This window comes from Pleuronectes platessa, chromosome 5 (genome assembly GCF_947347685.1).
Source record: "Pleuronectes platessa chromosome 5, fPlePla1.1, whole genome shotgun sequence".
In the NCBI taxonomy this organism is placed as follows: Eukaryota; Metazoa; Chordata; class Actinopteri; order Pleuronectiformes; family Pleuronectidae; genus Pleuronectes; species Pleuronectes platessa.
In genome coordinates this window covers 4128172-4143825 of record NC_070630.1, presented here as the reverse complement: position 1 = coordinate 4143825, position 15654 = coordinate 4128172, and the positions used below count along the sequence as shown (strand labels likewise).

The 15654-nt window shown below is 45.8% G+C and overlaps 2 protein-coding genes across 2 annotated transcripts in view; one reads left to right on the top strand and one right to left on the bottom strand.

Moving 5' to 3' along the window:
• Nucleotides 1-350: 350 nt before the first annotated feature.
• Nucleotides 351-7231, top strand: pgr (progesterone receptor). Its single transcript, XM_053422647.1, has 8 exons — nt 351-1605; nt 2137-2246; nt 3151-3267; nt 3577-3882; nt 4033-4177; nt 4279-4409; nt 4711-4868; nt 4975-7231. Exons 1-8 carry the CDS (start codon nt 758-760, stop codon nt 5128-5130), a joined length of 1971 nt encoding a protein of 656 aa, XP_053278622.1. The 5' UTR covers nt 351-757; the 3' UTR covers nt 5131-7231.
• The window catches only part of LOC128440069 (rho GTPase-activating protein 42), a gene marked incomplete in the record, with an annotated part of 55011 nt that continues 45544 nt past the window's right edge, over nt 6188-15654 (bottom strand). Inside the window, 13 exon segments of the mRNA XM_053422646.1 lie at nt 6188-8256; nt 9077-9156; nt 9285-9344; nt 10731-10887; nt 11254-11646; nt 11844-11994; nt 12721-12880; nt 13007-13112; nt 13795-13853; nt 14055-14139; nt 14756-14830; nt 14992-15054; nt 15375-15414. Of these exon segments, the coding sequence (XP_053278621.1) occupies nt 8168-8256; nt 9077-9156; nt 9285-9344; nt 10731-10887; nt 11254-11646; nt 11844-11994; nt 12721-12880; nt 13007-13112; nt 13795-13853; nt 14055-14139; nt 14756-14830; nt 14992-15054; nt 15375-15414 (1518 nt within the window).

Genomic DNA, 15654 nt, shown 5'->3' with positions numbered 1-15654 from the left:
TTTCAAAGTTATAAATACAGGTTTAAGCACAAATTAGATAAATTATATTGTTTTAAATCTCTCTAACAACAATAATATTTAATTTTGATGATGAATTCGTATTTAAAGTGTTTATTTACTTAGTTAAGCCATATGCCTGGTTTTGTTCCCAATATTATCTCACATTGGTCAAACATGTCCCCATGTTGCACCTTATCCATGAGCAGCGGGGGGGGGGGGGGGGGGGGGGGGACTAATGGCCCTTGACAGTGAGGAAATCCATTGCTGACTCTCCCCATTGGCTGGATATGTTATCGCAGGTCTCCAGTTAAAGTCGTGTAACTCCACACATTTCTCCAGCCTGTGTTTATTCTAGTGGCAGCTCCTCCGCGGTTTAGTCAGACTGAAGAAAGTTACTCTTGAGCTTCTATTCAACTTTACAAAACTTGCAACACACAACAACAAGGAGACGACACTTTGTAATTCATCCAAATATGTCAGGGCTTTTTTTTCTGGCAGGACTCGTAATTACGCACGAGTGATTCCTCAGAAGCAAGACCAGGTTAGAAAATAGTGTATCGTTTGTGTTTCTCTCTCATCAGCTGTTAAACTTGAAGGAAAAAGAGACGCTTCAGTGGAAGAAAGAACGAAGTCGCAGTCTTTCTGAGAAAAGGGAGGAGGATTACAGGAAGGTTCTCTGAGCCACAACGTGCCACCCAGCGTCCAGCCTCCGGACGCGCTCCACATCTCTGCTGCTGCGCGCCTCGAGGTTCACACGATGGAGAATAAGATGAACGGAAGGATGAGCTCCATGTGTGTTGCCACCGTCGATTCCACCGACACGCGACTGGGGGACTCCAGTGAAGCCGGGTACGTTAATATTAAACTGTCCAGCGAGGCACAGGCTCTAACTTGCATGGCGTCCTCCGTGCGTAATTTCTCCAACGGCGGCGGCGGCGCACTGATCCACGGGCTCCACTCGAGCGTCGACGGCGCAGTTTTTAAAGATTGTAACTTGCTCGATGCTTCAAAACACTTTTACGACCGCGGCAGTGAGTTTCTGAAGTGTAACAATGTGCAGTGGGAAGACTTTGTCAAAGTTCAGAGGACGGACGTGGACAGTTTGCCCGGCGCACTGACAACCGGAGCGTATAAATTCATCAAGGACGAGAAGGAGCCCTCGGGGATTATGGAGACCCCGTGTCCCAACTTTGATCCATCACCAGAGATCCCGGCTCTCCTGGGGCTCAGTGACGTGGAAGCGTCGAGATTCAGGCCAGCAGCCACCGCGGCTCCTCGGCCGGTGCTGGACGCGTCTCCAAACTTCCTGATGGACCTCAACCAGCCGGAGCAGCTGCCGGCGCTGGGCCAGGTGCGGGCCGACTCCAGATGCGGGTCATCCGGGAAGACAGGCATCAACTTTGACGCCAACATCCACGCAGCAGCAGCAGCGCAGCAGCCGATGTATAAGAACGAGGTGGCCCGGTGGCCGATGCCAGCCGAGCCCCAGTACTGGTGCCAGTCCACAGGTGTGACCGACGACCCCTTCGCCCTCGGCGGCTATGAGGGGATCCAGACCCAGGCCCTCGCCCAGAGGAACCACTCACCCTTCTCTGGGTTCCCCGGGTAAGTTTACCCAGCAGTGGAATGGTTAAAATAAAATAAAAGCAAGGTGCAAAGAGCTTATTATTAAAACAAAAGTTAAATACAACACAAAACTCAAACTATATACATTCTGTAAACTCTATTAGTCAGTTCTGTTTTCTGAGAATTTGGAAGAACAACATCAGCTATATTTTCTGTATCTCAACTGACATCCATACCTCATGGAAACTCTGTCATTCAAGTTAAATTTTCATTAACTTGTTCTATACTCTAGATCTCCTTAAAAAAAATAATGTTCTTCCACTTAAGAGCAGCGGGAAGCTCGTTAAAAATCCATCTACAAACTCTTAGATATAAAAAGGATCCTTATGGGTCATTCTTAGTCTCATCTTACTCTGTAAACATGTAAACATGCCTCTTCAGTAAGCTTTGAGACAATGAAAACAGAGACTGTTTAATTAGATCCATATTTAGTTTTTGCCTTTTTATGACACAAATAAATCTCTTATTTGAATTTAGCTTCATGTGCTTTCTCTTCTTCCCTCTCCCCAGTATGCCACCGCAGAGGCAGTGTGTGATTTGCGGCGACGAGGCTTCGGGTTGTCACTACGGAGTTCTGACCTGTGGCAGCTGTAAAGTCTTTTTTAAAAGAGCCGTGGAAGGTAAGAGAAATACGGGGAAACATAATACCTGCTCCTGGACATGTTGAGTCCTTATTATCCAACTCTTTCCGGGCAGTTTTAGTTTGAGTACACATTTCCAGTCACACAAATTTGCAAGACACGTATTTAATGTGTTGGAACTGGGAAATGAAGCCATCGTCCGATACAGTAGATTCTTAAATGCTGTATCTGCCCAGTTCTTTTTGTTTTATCGACCCTATCTCTTTGTTTTTCATTTCTCTGCCTCTATCTCCAACACAGTGAATAGTGTATCTTTTGTTTTGGTTCTGTCGGTGCATGTGTATTCTCTCGCCCCCTTTATCACCATACTCCATTACTCTCTAATGTTACATATTTAGGGTCCCTGTGAATAAAAGTTACGATGATTTATGAGGTCTGTCAGCTGATCAGTGGGCGCCGGGACACGCAAATACACCCAAACCCCAAAGGAGGGATTATAGTCTCTGATATCAGCTCTCTCATGTCCCCCAGTGAACGCGCTGGTGCACGGAAAGAAGGAGTTACTGCATAAAATTCTGACTGACCTTCGATGGTAGTTGTTAAAAGGTCATTATAGCAACAGTATCACACTGACCAGTGTTCACCGTGTTCCTCGTCTCGGACTTGTTTTTCCCTCGTTATCTGGCGATGGGAGATATGTAAGAGCCACTATGTCTCACCGCGGCCGTGTCACTCTGTCCTCACAGCCTCCATCTAATTTTCTTCCTTAGATCTCTCCTCAGAACTCCTGGCTCCGAGTGGAGTGGAGCAGCCGCGCTAATAGCCAAGAGCCCTTTCTCTCTCTCTCCCCCCCCCCCCCACGCTCCCCCCCACCCTCATTATGTGCCTTTCCTCCTCCCTCACGTATCTGAGTGTTACAATTTTGTGTATTTTCCCTCAACAGGCCATCACAGCTATCTGTGCGCCGGGCGAAACGACTGCATTGTGGACAAAATCCGGAGGAAAAATTGCCCAGCGTGTCGCCTCAGGAAGTGTTACCAAGCCGGGATGATGCTCGGAGGTAGGTTCTCTTTATTTCTGCACAGAGCTAATGCACCTATAAGGCAGAGATGATAGAGTAATGATAAAGTTATGCGACACCAGAGTCACACTTTGCAAACTATCTTTTCAGTTAGTTGTGATTTCAATTTGATTAAAATAAAGACAATATGCTAAAATAGATATTTAACTCCCTTTTCAACATCCACACTGAAATTGTAAATTTAGTTGGAATACAGGAAATAAAAGCCGTAGCTCTGTGATGTGTTATCGGACCCAGATTGTGCTCTTCATCGTCAAATCTGACCGGGGTCTTGTGTCTGTGCCACAGGCAGGAAGCTGAAGCGCTTCGGGGCCCTGAAGACCCTGGGCCTGGCCCCGTCCCTGATGTTCCAGTCCCACTTGGCCATGTCCGCCGACAGCCAGGCCTTGAGCTCCATGTCTTGCATCCCGAGCATCCGCGAGCTGCAGCTCAGCCAGCAGCTCCTCAACATCCTGGAAAACATCGAGCCGGACGTCATGTACTCCGGCTACGACAACTCCCAGTCCGACGTGCCCAGTCTCCTGCTCACCAGTCTCAACCGGCTGTGTGAGAAACAACTGCTGTGGATCGTCAAGTGGTCCAAGTCTTTGCCAGGTAACGGCTCGCTCGGCTCAGGGCCACCTCACTGTCACCAAGGGCCATCCACCAAGGTGTCTGGGGGAGAAGCAATGATTATTGGACATGAGAGGAAATGTTATAATCCAAAAAGATTATGTCAAGTAAACATTTTCTTTTCTTTCCTAGGATTTCGTAACCTTCACATCACCGATCAGATGACCCTCATCCAGTACTCGTGGATGAACCTGATGGTGTTCTCGCTCGGGTGGCGCTCCTTCCAGAACGTCACCAGTGAATATCTATACTTCGCCCCCGACCTGGTTCTCAGCCAGTAAGTAGAAGATGTCCAAGACGTGACACTGACCCATGTATTCACAGACCAGCTCTGGAGATGTCTGGAAACCATTTTTTGTTTTTTTTCTTTCCCATCAGGGAGCAGATGAGGAGAACTCCGATTTACGACCTGTGCCTGGCGATACAGTTCATCCCTCAGGAGTTTTCAAATCTGCAAGTCACCCGCGAGGAGTTTCTCTGCATGAAGGCCATAATACTGCTCAACACAGGTAAAAGACAAAGCACCTCCCGAGAAAAGTGTTACAAACAGAGATGTGAGGCTGTGATAACAATCTGTTGTGGAGCTGCTGCACAAGAGGAGGGAGTGTTGAGTGTTGCACTGGGCGACGGGACCTTGACAGGATTTATGTGGCAGCTGCTATCGAGTTTTACACAGACTGAAAAACAACACAGTGTTTTGTTATGTTAAAAAAACAATAACACTTGACTGAATCTTCTCTTTTTCTACATTTGTTTCCACTGTGCATGTTTGGACAAATCATTTTTTCTCTGAATCTGTCTCCTCCTCAGTGCCTCTCGAGGGACTCAAGAGCCAGGCAGTGTTTGAAGACATGAGACAGAACTACATCCGGGAGCTGACCAAGGCGATCCACATGAGGGACAAGGGCATGATGGCCAGCTCCCAGCGGTTCTTCCACCTCACCAAACTCATGGACATTATGCATGATGTAGGCTCCCTCGGCGCAGCTGAGCACAAAGAAACCCTCCCAATAAATTCACACGTCTCAATCTGTCTCTCTAAGTCAAACTGTCTGCATGTCTCCCCTCCGACAGATAGTGAAGAAGGTCAACCTGTTCTGTCTGAGCACCTTCATCCAGGCCGACGCCATGAAAGTGGAGTTTCCAGAGATGATGTCAGAGGTCATTGCCTCCCAGCTTCCCAAGGTCCTGGCCGGCATGGTGAGGCCCCTCTTATTCCACAGCAAGTGACGGCGCTGTGGACACATCCTGAGACGGGATCACTCAGCCACCCAACGATTACAGATGTAGTCAAGTCATCTGTAATCTGCCAAACCGCCTCTGACGCTCTTTATGAGGTGAACTACAATGAACACGTTCCTTAGAAATACCTTTTAAAGCCGAGAACCATCTTGAATATTATGATCTCAGAGGCATGAATCCATGAAGCCTCTCTGTGTGAATCTGGTGCAGCCGCCCTCTCTCGTTCTGGCCTCTGTGTACAGATGGTCAACAGCTGGGTTCGAGAACCTCTGGAGATATATTTTTGTACTAGAGCCCAAATATTCAGTGTTTCTGACCCAAAGTGTTTCCTTAATAAAGAAGACGCAGAAAATAATCCTGTTATTTCAGGGTTATCAGCACCTTCGTCAGGGAGGAAGACCACTCTCTTTAAAACACATGTTTAAACCGTGTATATTTATATATCAGTCCTCTAAATATGCCGGATTTCCATAAACTATTTTCTGGGAACAAAATGTTATGGGTTCTTCTTTGGGTCCAGAAAATTACACAATATATATAAAATATATAACCACTAAAACAAAAGCGGTCGGTGCAAATCTTTGCTCAGTGCCCTAAATGTGTTATTTTTTATAATAGAAGAGGTTTCTAATTTTATCAACTTTCTAAATCCAAATAAAAAAATCCACACCAGGACAGATTAGTAGGATGCATGTGATGGATTTAATTCACGTGAGTGCAGTCATGTTAAATGTCTTTCACAATATCAAGAAATCCTTAAAAACTAATGGACTTAATTTTACACCGGATTCTATTTAAGTGAAATAAATAAACCTGCCTTGACGAAGGTATAACAATGTGCAATAAAACCAAATTTAACTGTGGAGAGGAAGGAACCCACATCCTGTCTACTCCTAATAAAAGACAAAAGCAGGACTATGTTTAGAAAGTAGTAACACAGAGAGATAAAGGCATTCAACCCCCAACAGCTAATACAAAATAAGATGTTTCACATGTTGAATTTCAAGTTCAAGTTCTCTGACAAAAGAATATGGAAGCGCAGGTGTAATGAATCACGCTATTTATTTATAGACATGTTCATCCACCGTGAAGACACAGTGGATGATTCCAAGGGGAACAAGCCTGCCAGTATAGAAAAGAAATAAAAACAATGATGCCAGGTGATTACACATTCAGGAAACTGACGTCATGTTCGTCATCTGATCTCAGACGGTCGGGGAGTGTCGCTCCCTCATGACCCTTCAAGGTCACTTTGCTTTCTTAAAAGGTGCAAATGGAAAAGAACACCGGGATCTTGGCAAGTGTGAGATTTTGTCAAATACCTTCAGAAATACATTTATGGCCGTCAGAGGAAGTTTATTTTTGGAGCAATAGTTTGTAAATGAAGAAGAAAAAGGATTTATTGTTGTTATTTTTAACTTTTTCGATAACTTTCTACTCTGGAAATGTTTCGACAGTGGCAGAAATATTAAATATGGAATGGCATCTTTAACACAAGACAATCGAATACATTGTCATTGCCAGTACACCAGTGTACCAGCGAGTATAAAGTACCACAACAAGCATCAGAGCTGAAGGTTCCACCTCATGAACGAAGCATTCGTGACGTTATAAAAACACTTTTTTTTTATATTTGACGTGATCATTTATATGAATAAACAGCTACAGAAGGTAAATATCGTTTTGATTAGCGACTACAGGTTAATGTATGAGCTTCAATGTACAGTACAGTGCTGTGTAGCTAACCAGAAAGTGCACGGCAGCAGTGAGCAGGTTCAGTGGTCCAACATCCATCACAGGCCATAAACAAGAGAGTTAAGGTGCAACCCCCCCCCCTCCCCCCATTATCGCTTTTACTCATAGACTAGATTAATATCCTTACTTTAAAAAAATCACAGTTTGTTGAATTACAGCTAATACAGACAAATGTTTATGAGCCTGTGCAGATTTTCATGAAAGCACTTGCTGAAACTTTCTGTTGATATTACTGGGAAGTTTGAAGATATATTATTATTACATATTTCTGAGAATAAAACTTGTGAAATTGATGTTGTGATTGTTTTTGTGAATATTTAAAGGTTAAAAAACATCAGTGCAGTCGACGGGTCATTTCATATACAAACATTTACATCCATCAAAAATGTCGTACTTATTTTTTTTCGTTATAGAAAATGGAGGTACACTTTGAACTTTGAACTTTGAGGACCGTTAATACAAAGTTGTGTTTCAGTTCGAGAGCCCAACTCACCGATGTCAAGGTCAGATTTTGCAATGATTTCAAATCAAAACACTGCTCTTGCACTCGAACAGCCCCCGCTTGTGCTCAAATGCACAGATATTTTCTTGCTGGGGCAGATTTCCTGCGCTTCAGCTTCAGCTTCAGCTCTTGGAAAGAACAAAATCCCCCCCCGCCCTCGTTGTGGGTGTTTTATCTTTACTTCTGTTAGACTCTTGTGCGTTCGGGTGGTTACTGTAACCGGATTCATGCACACAGTGTTCCCGATCACTAACTAGTGACGGGAACACTGTTGACAGCAGCTATGAGAACACAATAGACGCCGTGCTGCTTCTTGTTACCGTCTGTGTGTTTTTTGCAAACAATACCAGCGGGGCAACTGCACCTTGAGTTCTATTGGTTGGGAGAACTTTTGACGGATATGTTGCACAAAGAAGATGTTTGAGAAGCAGCGCGAGCACGAGGGGACGAGCAATTATCTTTACCTAACTCTAAAATATCCCAATTTGAGCGCAAGCAGCTGTGTTTGAGTGCAAGAGTTACAAAATCTAAATGTGAAATCCAAAAACATCCTGTCCTCAAACTGAAACACCACAAAGACACACACACACACACACACATGTTAAAACAATTACTGCTCTACTTGAAGAATACAGAAAATGCAGAAATGTTGGTTGCCAGTGATAATTGGCAACACAACACGACAATGAGCAGCAAACAACCACATCTTGTATTTCTTTTTTTTTTCTTCCATGGATACCAGGAAAGAGATGCAGCGTTCACCACCTGTTAGAGGAAGACGACATAATTCTCGGGGATTAAACCGGTTCTTCCCTCGTATGTTGCTTGGAGCCAGCCTGGTTCAACAGAGGGATAAACTACAGGAGGAAGAGAGAGAGAGAACAGAATAATAAGAAATACTTCAGTGAAAGACAAGAGAAGCAGATTTAGTGTAATCTGATGAGAATCACTGGGTTTGGATCTAATTACATTAATTCACCGGACTAAGAGAATACCAGCGGGGGGGAAAAACCACAAAACAACTAAAGACGCTATTAAGCAGACGAATAAACATTTAAAGCAGATCAAGGGAGACTCGGGGTCAGGCGGCTCATTAATTCAGTCCCTGAAGAGCATTTTTCCGGCTCGAACGTGGGATCATGTTACTTAATCACAAACTTAAGAGTAGAAACCAGTAAAACAACAAAGTGAACGATAGCTGGGCTTCAATCCAAATCAAGAGAAGCAGCCTCGGTAATGATCAGATATGCTGAATAGGGACGAGGAGGACGAATCGGCCGTTAACGTGCTTTGGCTGCTGGAAACTGCTGGGGAGCGTTTGTTGATGTTTCCGCGTTTGGCTGCTGGCTCTGCTGTGTTAACAGGGAACAGGCACTGGTGCCTTCCATCTCTGGGTTACAGTGACCTGCTTGCACTGGTTGTGGGCCAAGTCATCTCATCATGGAAAAAGTAGAGAGGCAATAAAGAAAAAAAAATCCCCTGGGGCTGTTTGTTTCTTTAGCAAATGAACATGTGGGTGTCACGCTAAGAGCAAAAAAACCATTCTATGCGTCCACACAACACTGGGAATTGGCCGAGTGCAGGGCTCAGATGTCCGGTCGGCCTACGCATAGGAGGCATGTGAGCTGTGGCGAGAGAGAAAACTGCTGCAGCACAGTAATCTCTGGCTCCGCTCACCGTTTGTGAAGTGCGCCCCCTGGGGGAAGCTGAGCTCGTGGCTGTGCTCTGCCTCACAGGAGTACATCGCCTTGGCATCTCTGTGAAGACAAGCAAGCAGATAAAAAAAAAACAGAAGCTATGTCAGGGCAGGTTGGAAGAGATGAGATGTGTAGGGAGGGGGGGGGTTAATAATGTTAAAACTGCTGTGTCATGGTTTTAACGGCACCTTCCGACTGGAACTGACTGGGACGGGATGTTTTCAAACAGCAGTGCTCTGGCAGCAACCCTGCAACCATTAGAAAAAAACAACAGATCAATAAATCAAGGATTACAAACATATCTTGTCACAGAAAGAAAAACAGCTCCTGTGATTAGATTATAAAAGCAATACTGGTATTAATCAATTCGAGTGGCAGCGCTGCCCCCAGAGAGAGAAGTTCAACCCTATCTGACCTTTTCAGTCTAAAACCAGTCGGTGCACTTTCCCTGTTGGCCGTGCCAGCATTCCTCATTGTCTAGAAGGAGGTGAGAGGCGGGAGGTTTCCTTCCTCCGGGCGGACCGAGCTTCAGCTTTTTAAAACCAGGTGAAAATACACATAACAGGGCTGCTCTCGAACCTGCACAGTGCAGCCTGGGAGTCGAGGGGGGCAGCTGCACCAAGGGGCGAGCCGGGTGGGTGCTACACAGGGACAGCTATTTGAGATGCCATGTGACCGGCTTCTCACACACACACACACACACACACACACACACACAGGACAAGACAAGTCGAGCAATCTATTTGTCCCGGGAGAACCGAGCGCAGTCGGGCTACTGGGTCACGTCAACCCCGGAGCTGGTTGAGCATAATTAAAGCCAGTTCTCCCACCGTAGAGGAAAACAGACATAAATCTGCTCACACATACTCATGTGATCTCAGAGGAGCTCTCGAAGCTGCACAGTCACAGACAGAGGGAGGAGGAGGAGGAGGAGGAGGAGGAGGAGGAGGAGGAGGAGGAGGTGGAGACAGGGAGTCGTGGCTCCGTGACTTACTCTCATTTCCTGGAAACGCTCAGAGTAATCACTGCTGGCCTTTTCCACACTGATCCAAAAATCTGCATTCTCCCATTAGGAGACATGACTTTTTATGCTCAACATGCCCAAAGAGAATATTATACGTATGCAGCAATTAATATATTGTATCATTAAATAATGAAAACAGTAAGAAATGCCTGGTTTGTTTAAAATGTTCAGAGCCAAGGAAACTGCTTTAAATCACTCAGACAACAGCTTAAACACACAGATATCAGATTTACAATTGAAACAAGTGAGCTAATTCAAAATACGGCTCAGCAATGAAATATTATCGACATTTGTCATCTACATTCCAAATAAATATCAATATATTGCTGATGCATTGTGCACAGTGAGTATGAGTAGCCGACTGATTTCCTGTTTATGAAGTATTTATAATTTTCTACTCATAAAGAAAGATTTCATAACCAAAACTTTCACTCAGGAGCAAAAAGTTTAAACTTAAAAGAAAAATATTGTGATATTTATCATGACAATTATCAATATAGACAGATTTTAACATGTTTCTCATCGCTCAGCTCTACCAGCTGCTTTCAGCCGAACACAATGATACTAATGATGAGGATCGGTATCAGAAGCAGCGATCTAGAGTCATTACACTGAGCCAGGTCGCTGGTACCCGTTGCCCACGGAGGTGTCCAGCCGGCGGCGGAGGACTTGTTTGGGTGGCAGGTCCGGGTGCCCCCCCGGCTTCAGGCTCTCCCTGGGCTCCGGCGCTGACAGACTCTGGACGGATCCGGAGCAGCTCCTGAGGCCTTGAGGCAGAGACACAAATAATAAGTTCTCGTCTGCCGGTAAATGACACAAAAAAAAAGACAGTAAAAAAAGTTTGAAACACATCAAATAACTCAGGGAATGATCCGTGTCAGAAAGATTTTAATGCAGGTATTTAAATCATGCTTAAAGGGGATGGGGGGGGGGGGAGGGGGGGGGGGGTGCTATCACTCTTTGAAATGACCACGTCCTGGAGGAAGAAGTTATGACAATAAAACAATCCAGTTTACGAATCCAGTCTGGAAAATGACACTTTCATGAGGTTACTTTCCCCTTCGTTACAGCCAGGGAGACAGAATCGATCTAGTGACAGGCCGGCCTGAGGGATCACTCGCTGGTTGTCCCACCTTCAGATATATGCAGTGACTTCAGGGAGGGAGCAGGTGAGCGGCTCGGCAGCAGCGGCGGCCGGAGGTCGGTGCGGACGTGTGGGGCCTTTTTGGGCGCAGGAGACAGCCAGGGCGCGGTGCTGACCGAGGACAGGCTGAGGGCGTCCTCCGACTCCCCGTCCGTGCGGCCCGCGTCCTCCCTGGAGCTGGACTCGGGGCTGCTGACCCCCGCCGCGCTCCTGGGGCCGATGGAGAGCGTGGACGGCGTCCGGCGGAGGTCCGGCTGCGACTTCTCCTTCACCTGGGCGGAGGAGGCGGTTTTGGAGGAGGCGTTCTGCTCAGAGGAGTGGGAGGACAGGGACTCCATGCTGCCCATGGGGGTGCTGCCCGGACTGCTGCTCACAGTGTCACCTATGCAGGGACCAGAGAGGAGGAATACAAAGCCCTCATTAAAACCTGCTGCCGAGTGAGGAGGTGGTTAATTTATGACTTAAAGAAAGATCCAGGAAATGTGCAGATGTCTGAGAAATATTAAACGCCCCCTGATGGATTTTGGCAAATGGCGGTGCGATGACCTGCGGTGGGCGATGGCCGCTTCGGGGACTCACTTTCTGCGTCTGCCAGACAGAGTGTCGGGGTGTAGAGGCTGCGGGGCTTCCGGGGCCCCGTCGTCAGGCAGATGGCCCGGCTCCGGCGAGAGCCCGGCCGGCTCTGTGGCTGGGGCAGGGGCACGTTGGGGTCCGGAGGCTGGTGGAAGATCTGGTGCAGGTCCATGAAAGAATATTAATGACAGTCCTGAATATTGAGGGTGTATTACAAGTAGGGTTGCAAAATTCCGGGAATATTCAAAGGAATTAATGGGAATTAATAGGGATAAACTGGACATTTTGTGGGTAATTTATACTAACTGTATTTACCTTTAATATACAGACATATATATATATATATATATATATAAACATTTTGATTTGTCATAGGCTGATTTGAGCCCTGAGGAAACTTTGGGCACTTGACTATATGCTTCTGCATTTTTGTGTCATTCTTAACATAGGTCTTTTAAATATTTAACAATTGATGGATAAATGAATAGAAATAGGCTAGATGAACAGATGAACAATCCTCAATCAGAATGCTAATATATTTTCCCGAGTACACACTACTGCAGGCCTCTATAGCCCTGCTGTAGTGTGCAGGATGCTGGCAATTATCTGTGCATGTGATGGAGAAATGCACAGTGGAGGGTAGAAATTCAACGTGCAGCGTGTGCTGCATTCCATACATCTTTAAAATAGAGTTTTGAATGATGTTTTTCATTGCTCAGCGTTTAATTCGCATAGTTTTTTTAAAAATTCCCAAAATTCCCGAGCTTAACTTCCCATGGAAAGTTTCCGGAAAGTTTCCGAAAATTTACCGGAAATGGTCCGCCCCTTTGCAACCCTAATTACAAGTGTTGTTGTTTTTTTAGGTTTAAAGACTGTGACTCACTTTGTTGAAGTTCTCGATGAGTATTTCCACCACGATGTTCTGGAACTTGATGTTCATCATGGCGGCCACAGTCTCCTCCTGTGAGCGCATCAGGGTGGGGCCGAAGATGACCCCCAGGTTGGACACTGTCATCAGGTTGCACTGGTTTTGTGTGGAAACGCTGCAGGGGGGACACAACGGGAATCACACGCTGCCAAACGCAAACTCCTAGGGACAATGTCTCATGTATGATGGACAATATGAGGAACTGCCATGAGGACAATATAATCACTGCAGAGATACGTACGTGACGAGATGTTTCAACAGCAGCTCCAGCATCTCTTTGTTCCTCTCGGGCAGCTTGTGCACCAAGGCGTGGACGGCACACACCCGGTAGTTCTGATCGTCTGACTCTGAGGGAAGGCAAATTGATATAAAACAATTAGGATGGTGATGATAGATTATTCTGGAGCTAAATACACTGACAGTGCAGTTGTTAATCCATCTGCTAAGTACATAATCTGAATGTGTCTGTATGTGACTCGTGTATATCTCCAGAACCGTTCATCTCATCAGCCTCATACTTGCTGAGGTGTGGACTTTGTTGATCTGGATTCACAGCAGCTCTTTGTGCAGTTTCACCACAGGTTGGAACAAACAGCTCATCACACTCAGACGTGTTTAGAACGGGGGGGGGGGGGGGGGGGTCGCAAGAACCTCAAATTATGGTTAAAAACAAAAACAAAAACAAAAACAAGTGAAGAAAGAAACAAATGAGCCCAGATGAAACCAATTGAATTTCCCAGTTGGACATTTCCTCGGCACACACACACGGCACGCTGCCATTCTCTGAGATGCAAAGAGTTTAATTGGTGCAATCGTTGCTTGTTTGATTTTCCTCCAGTTGAAACGTTGAAATGTTCAAATGAAGTCATTTTAAATCGTGGTTCAGTTCAAAGCCTCTCGCTCTTCAAACATCTTAACTGACGGGAGTGTTTTCTCTGCTAATTTAATAATCCTTCATGTGCATTAATGAAAGAATATGAAGTAGTATTATTATTAGAATATGATTGTTAATAGCTGCTCGTAACTTACTGACAGCCAGGAGGAAGTCCTTGTGGAGCCTGAAGGTCATCAGAGGCTCGGAGAGACACCTGGTGGGTAAAGAGAGGAGTTTTTATTCCCTGAGTGACACGGCTCTTTTTCACCGCATCCTCCTCCTCATCCCCCCCCCCCCGGTGAGTGAGTCAGCGCCGAGCGCGTGACTCACACCGCCGAGGTTCTCAAAGAGACATTAGGGAGATAATGATGATTCCTGACAGCTGAGGACACACAGCTGGCAGGGGCGAGCTGACCTGAGGTAATTCTTCAGGCCGCTGGTGATGGTTTTGTTGTCCCACGTCTCCGGGTCCAGGTCCATATCCGCAGGTGCCTTGGAGGCTGTTGGGGGAACACACTTTGTTTTTTATATCGCCCACAACGATTAAGCCGTAAACTGTCTGAAGAGAAAGCGAGGCGGCCTGACACGACCCGGCAGGCCCGGCTTTTAGAAGGAGCATTAAAAAACACAGAGTGTCTCCTCTTGGAAAAGACTCTGGAATAAAGGATCATGTGTGTTTCGTGTCACCGAGACCGAGATCTGGTTTTACAGGCTTGACTCAATCACTCAGACTATTTATTTTAAATGTACATCTAACAAGGTAATGACAGATGCAAGGCCAGATGGCTGTTACTCCATCAGGCCACCAGGAGGACCTCTTCACTCACGCTACAGGGTCTAGGGTTAGGTTTGTTCAAGCTCAGGATTCAACCTGAGATGATGGGAAATAATCATTATTTAACGATAATGGCCACTGTGGTTTTTGGAAATGACAGAGTCAATCGTGTGAGATTAATATTAAATATAAACAGCATAAAGAAACGCTGAAAGGGCAGAAAAAACTCGTCCTTTCATTATGAATATTCATAAACGTCTGATTTTGGGGCTATTCTGACCCAATTCTTCGGGGGTTGAGTGGGAACATGTGTTTCTTTTTGTGATATCAAGGCTACTCACAAAAGACTGTAGTCATCAGCCTCTGGACTTTGGAGTTGACCCCTCCGATTCTGTACAGCCCCAGTGTGTTTATGCCTGAGAGACCAGAGAAAGAAGGGAATTAAAGAAGTGGAACGAGTGAAACAAAGACAAAACCCAAGCATCGCGTTGCCCCGGCCAAACGACGGATGAATGGAGCTCATTGTTATTCACCGCCGCAGCGTGTTGTGTTGTGGTTGTGTCTGAACGGCCCTCACCTCTCGTCTCCACCAGGTCAATGCATCTCCGCACAAAGTTAAATCCCGCCTCGTTAAGAAACGCTGTAATACAACAGGAGGAGGAGGAGAGGGTTCAACACACGTCAGTCACTGTCTGGGTTAACCACGCATCAGCCCCCCCCCCCCCCCCGCCGTGCTGGAAGGATTCACCATGTCAGCTCAGTGCATGTATGTCAAGTGATTGTGTTAATGAACACACACGCTGTAGCCAAAGGTATCACAATGTGTTGTTTGATATTCGTGTGTGTGTGTTGGGGATTTTATCACCATTCCTAAAAAAAAAGATGAATTAAATGAAAGAGGATTCATTTAAAATCAGGAAAAAGGGTTTGAAAGGATTAAAAAATAAAAAACACACTTACTCTCTTCTCGTTTGCTCAGAATGGCCGGCAGGTTGTAAATCTAGAGAAAAGGTTGTAAAAGTCATTATTAAAGCCTTTCTTCACAATACCAGGAAGAAGAAGAAGAATGATTTGTTTCCCCAGCACTCTTTGACCGGTCTATTATTAGCCCAAGCTGGACGGTGAGGTCATGGGTTCTACCCTGACGCACCAGTAGAGGGCGCCAGTGAGGACGAACCTTCCCAGGCACCCATATTAATATTTCAAAGACAATCTGGCAACAGTTCCTCACCGGCTCTTT

What these genes read in the sequence shown, in the direction of transcription:
- pgr (XM_053422647.1), top strand. Translation starts at nt 758, where the DNA reads ATGGAGAATAAGATGAACGGAAGGATGAGCTCCATGTGTGTTGCCACC. An exon ending in CCCTTCTCTGGGTTCCCCGG is followed by an intron (nt 1,606 to 2,136) that starts GTAAGTTTACCC and finishes CCCTCTCCCCAG; the next exon opens with TATGCCACCGCAGAGGCAGT. An exon ending in TTTTAAAAGAGCCGTGGAAG is followed by an intron (nt 2,247 to 3,150) that starts GTAAGAGAAATA and finishes TTCCCTCAACAG; the next exon opens with GCCATCACAGCTATCTGTGC.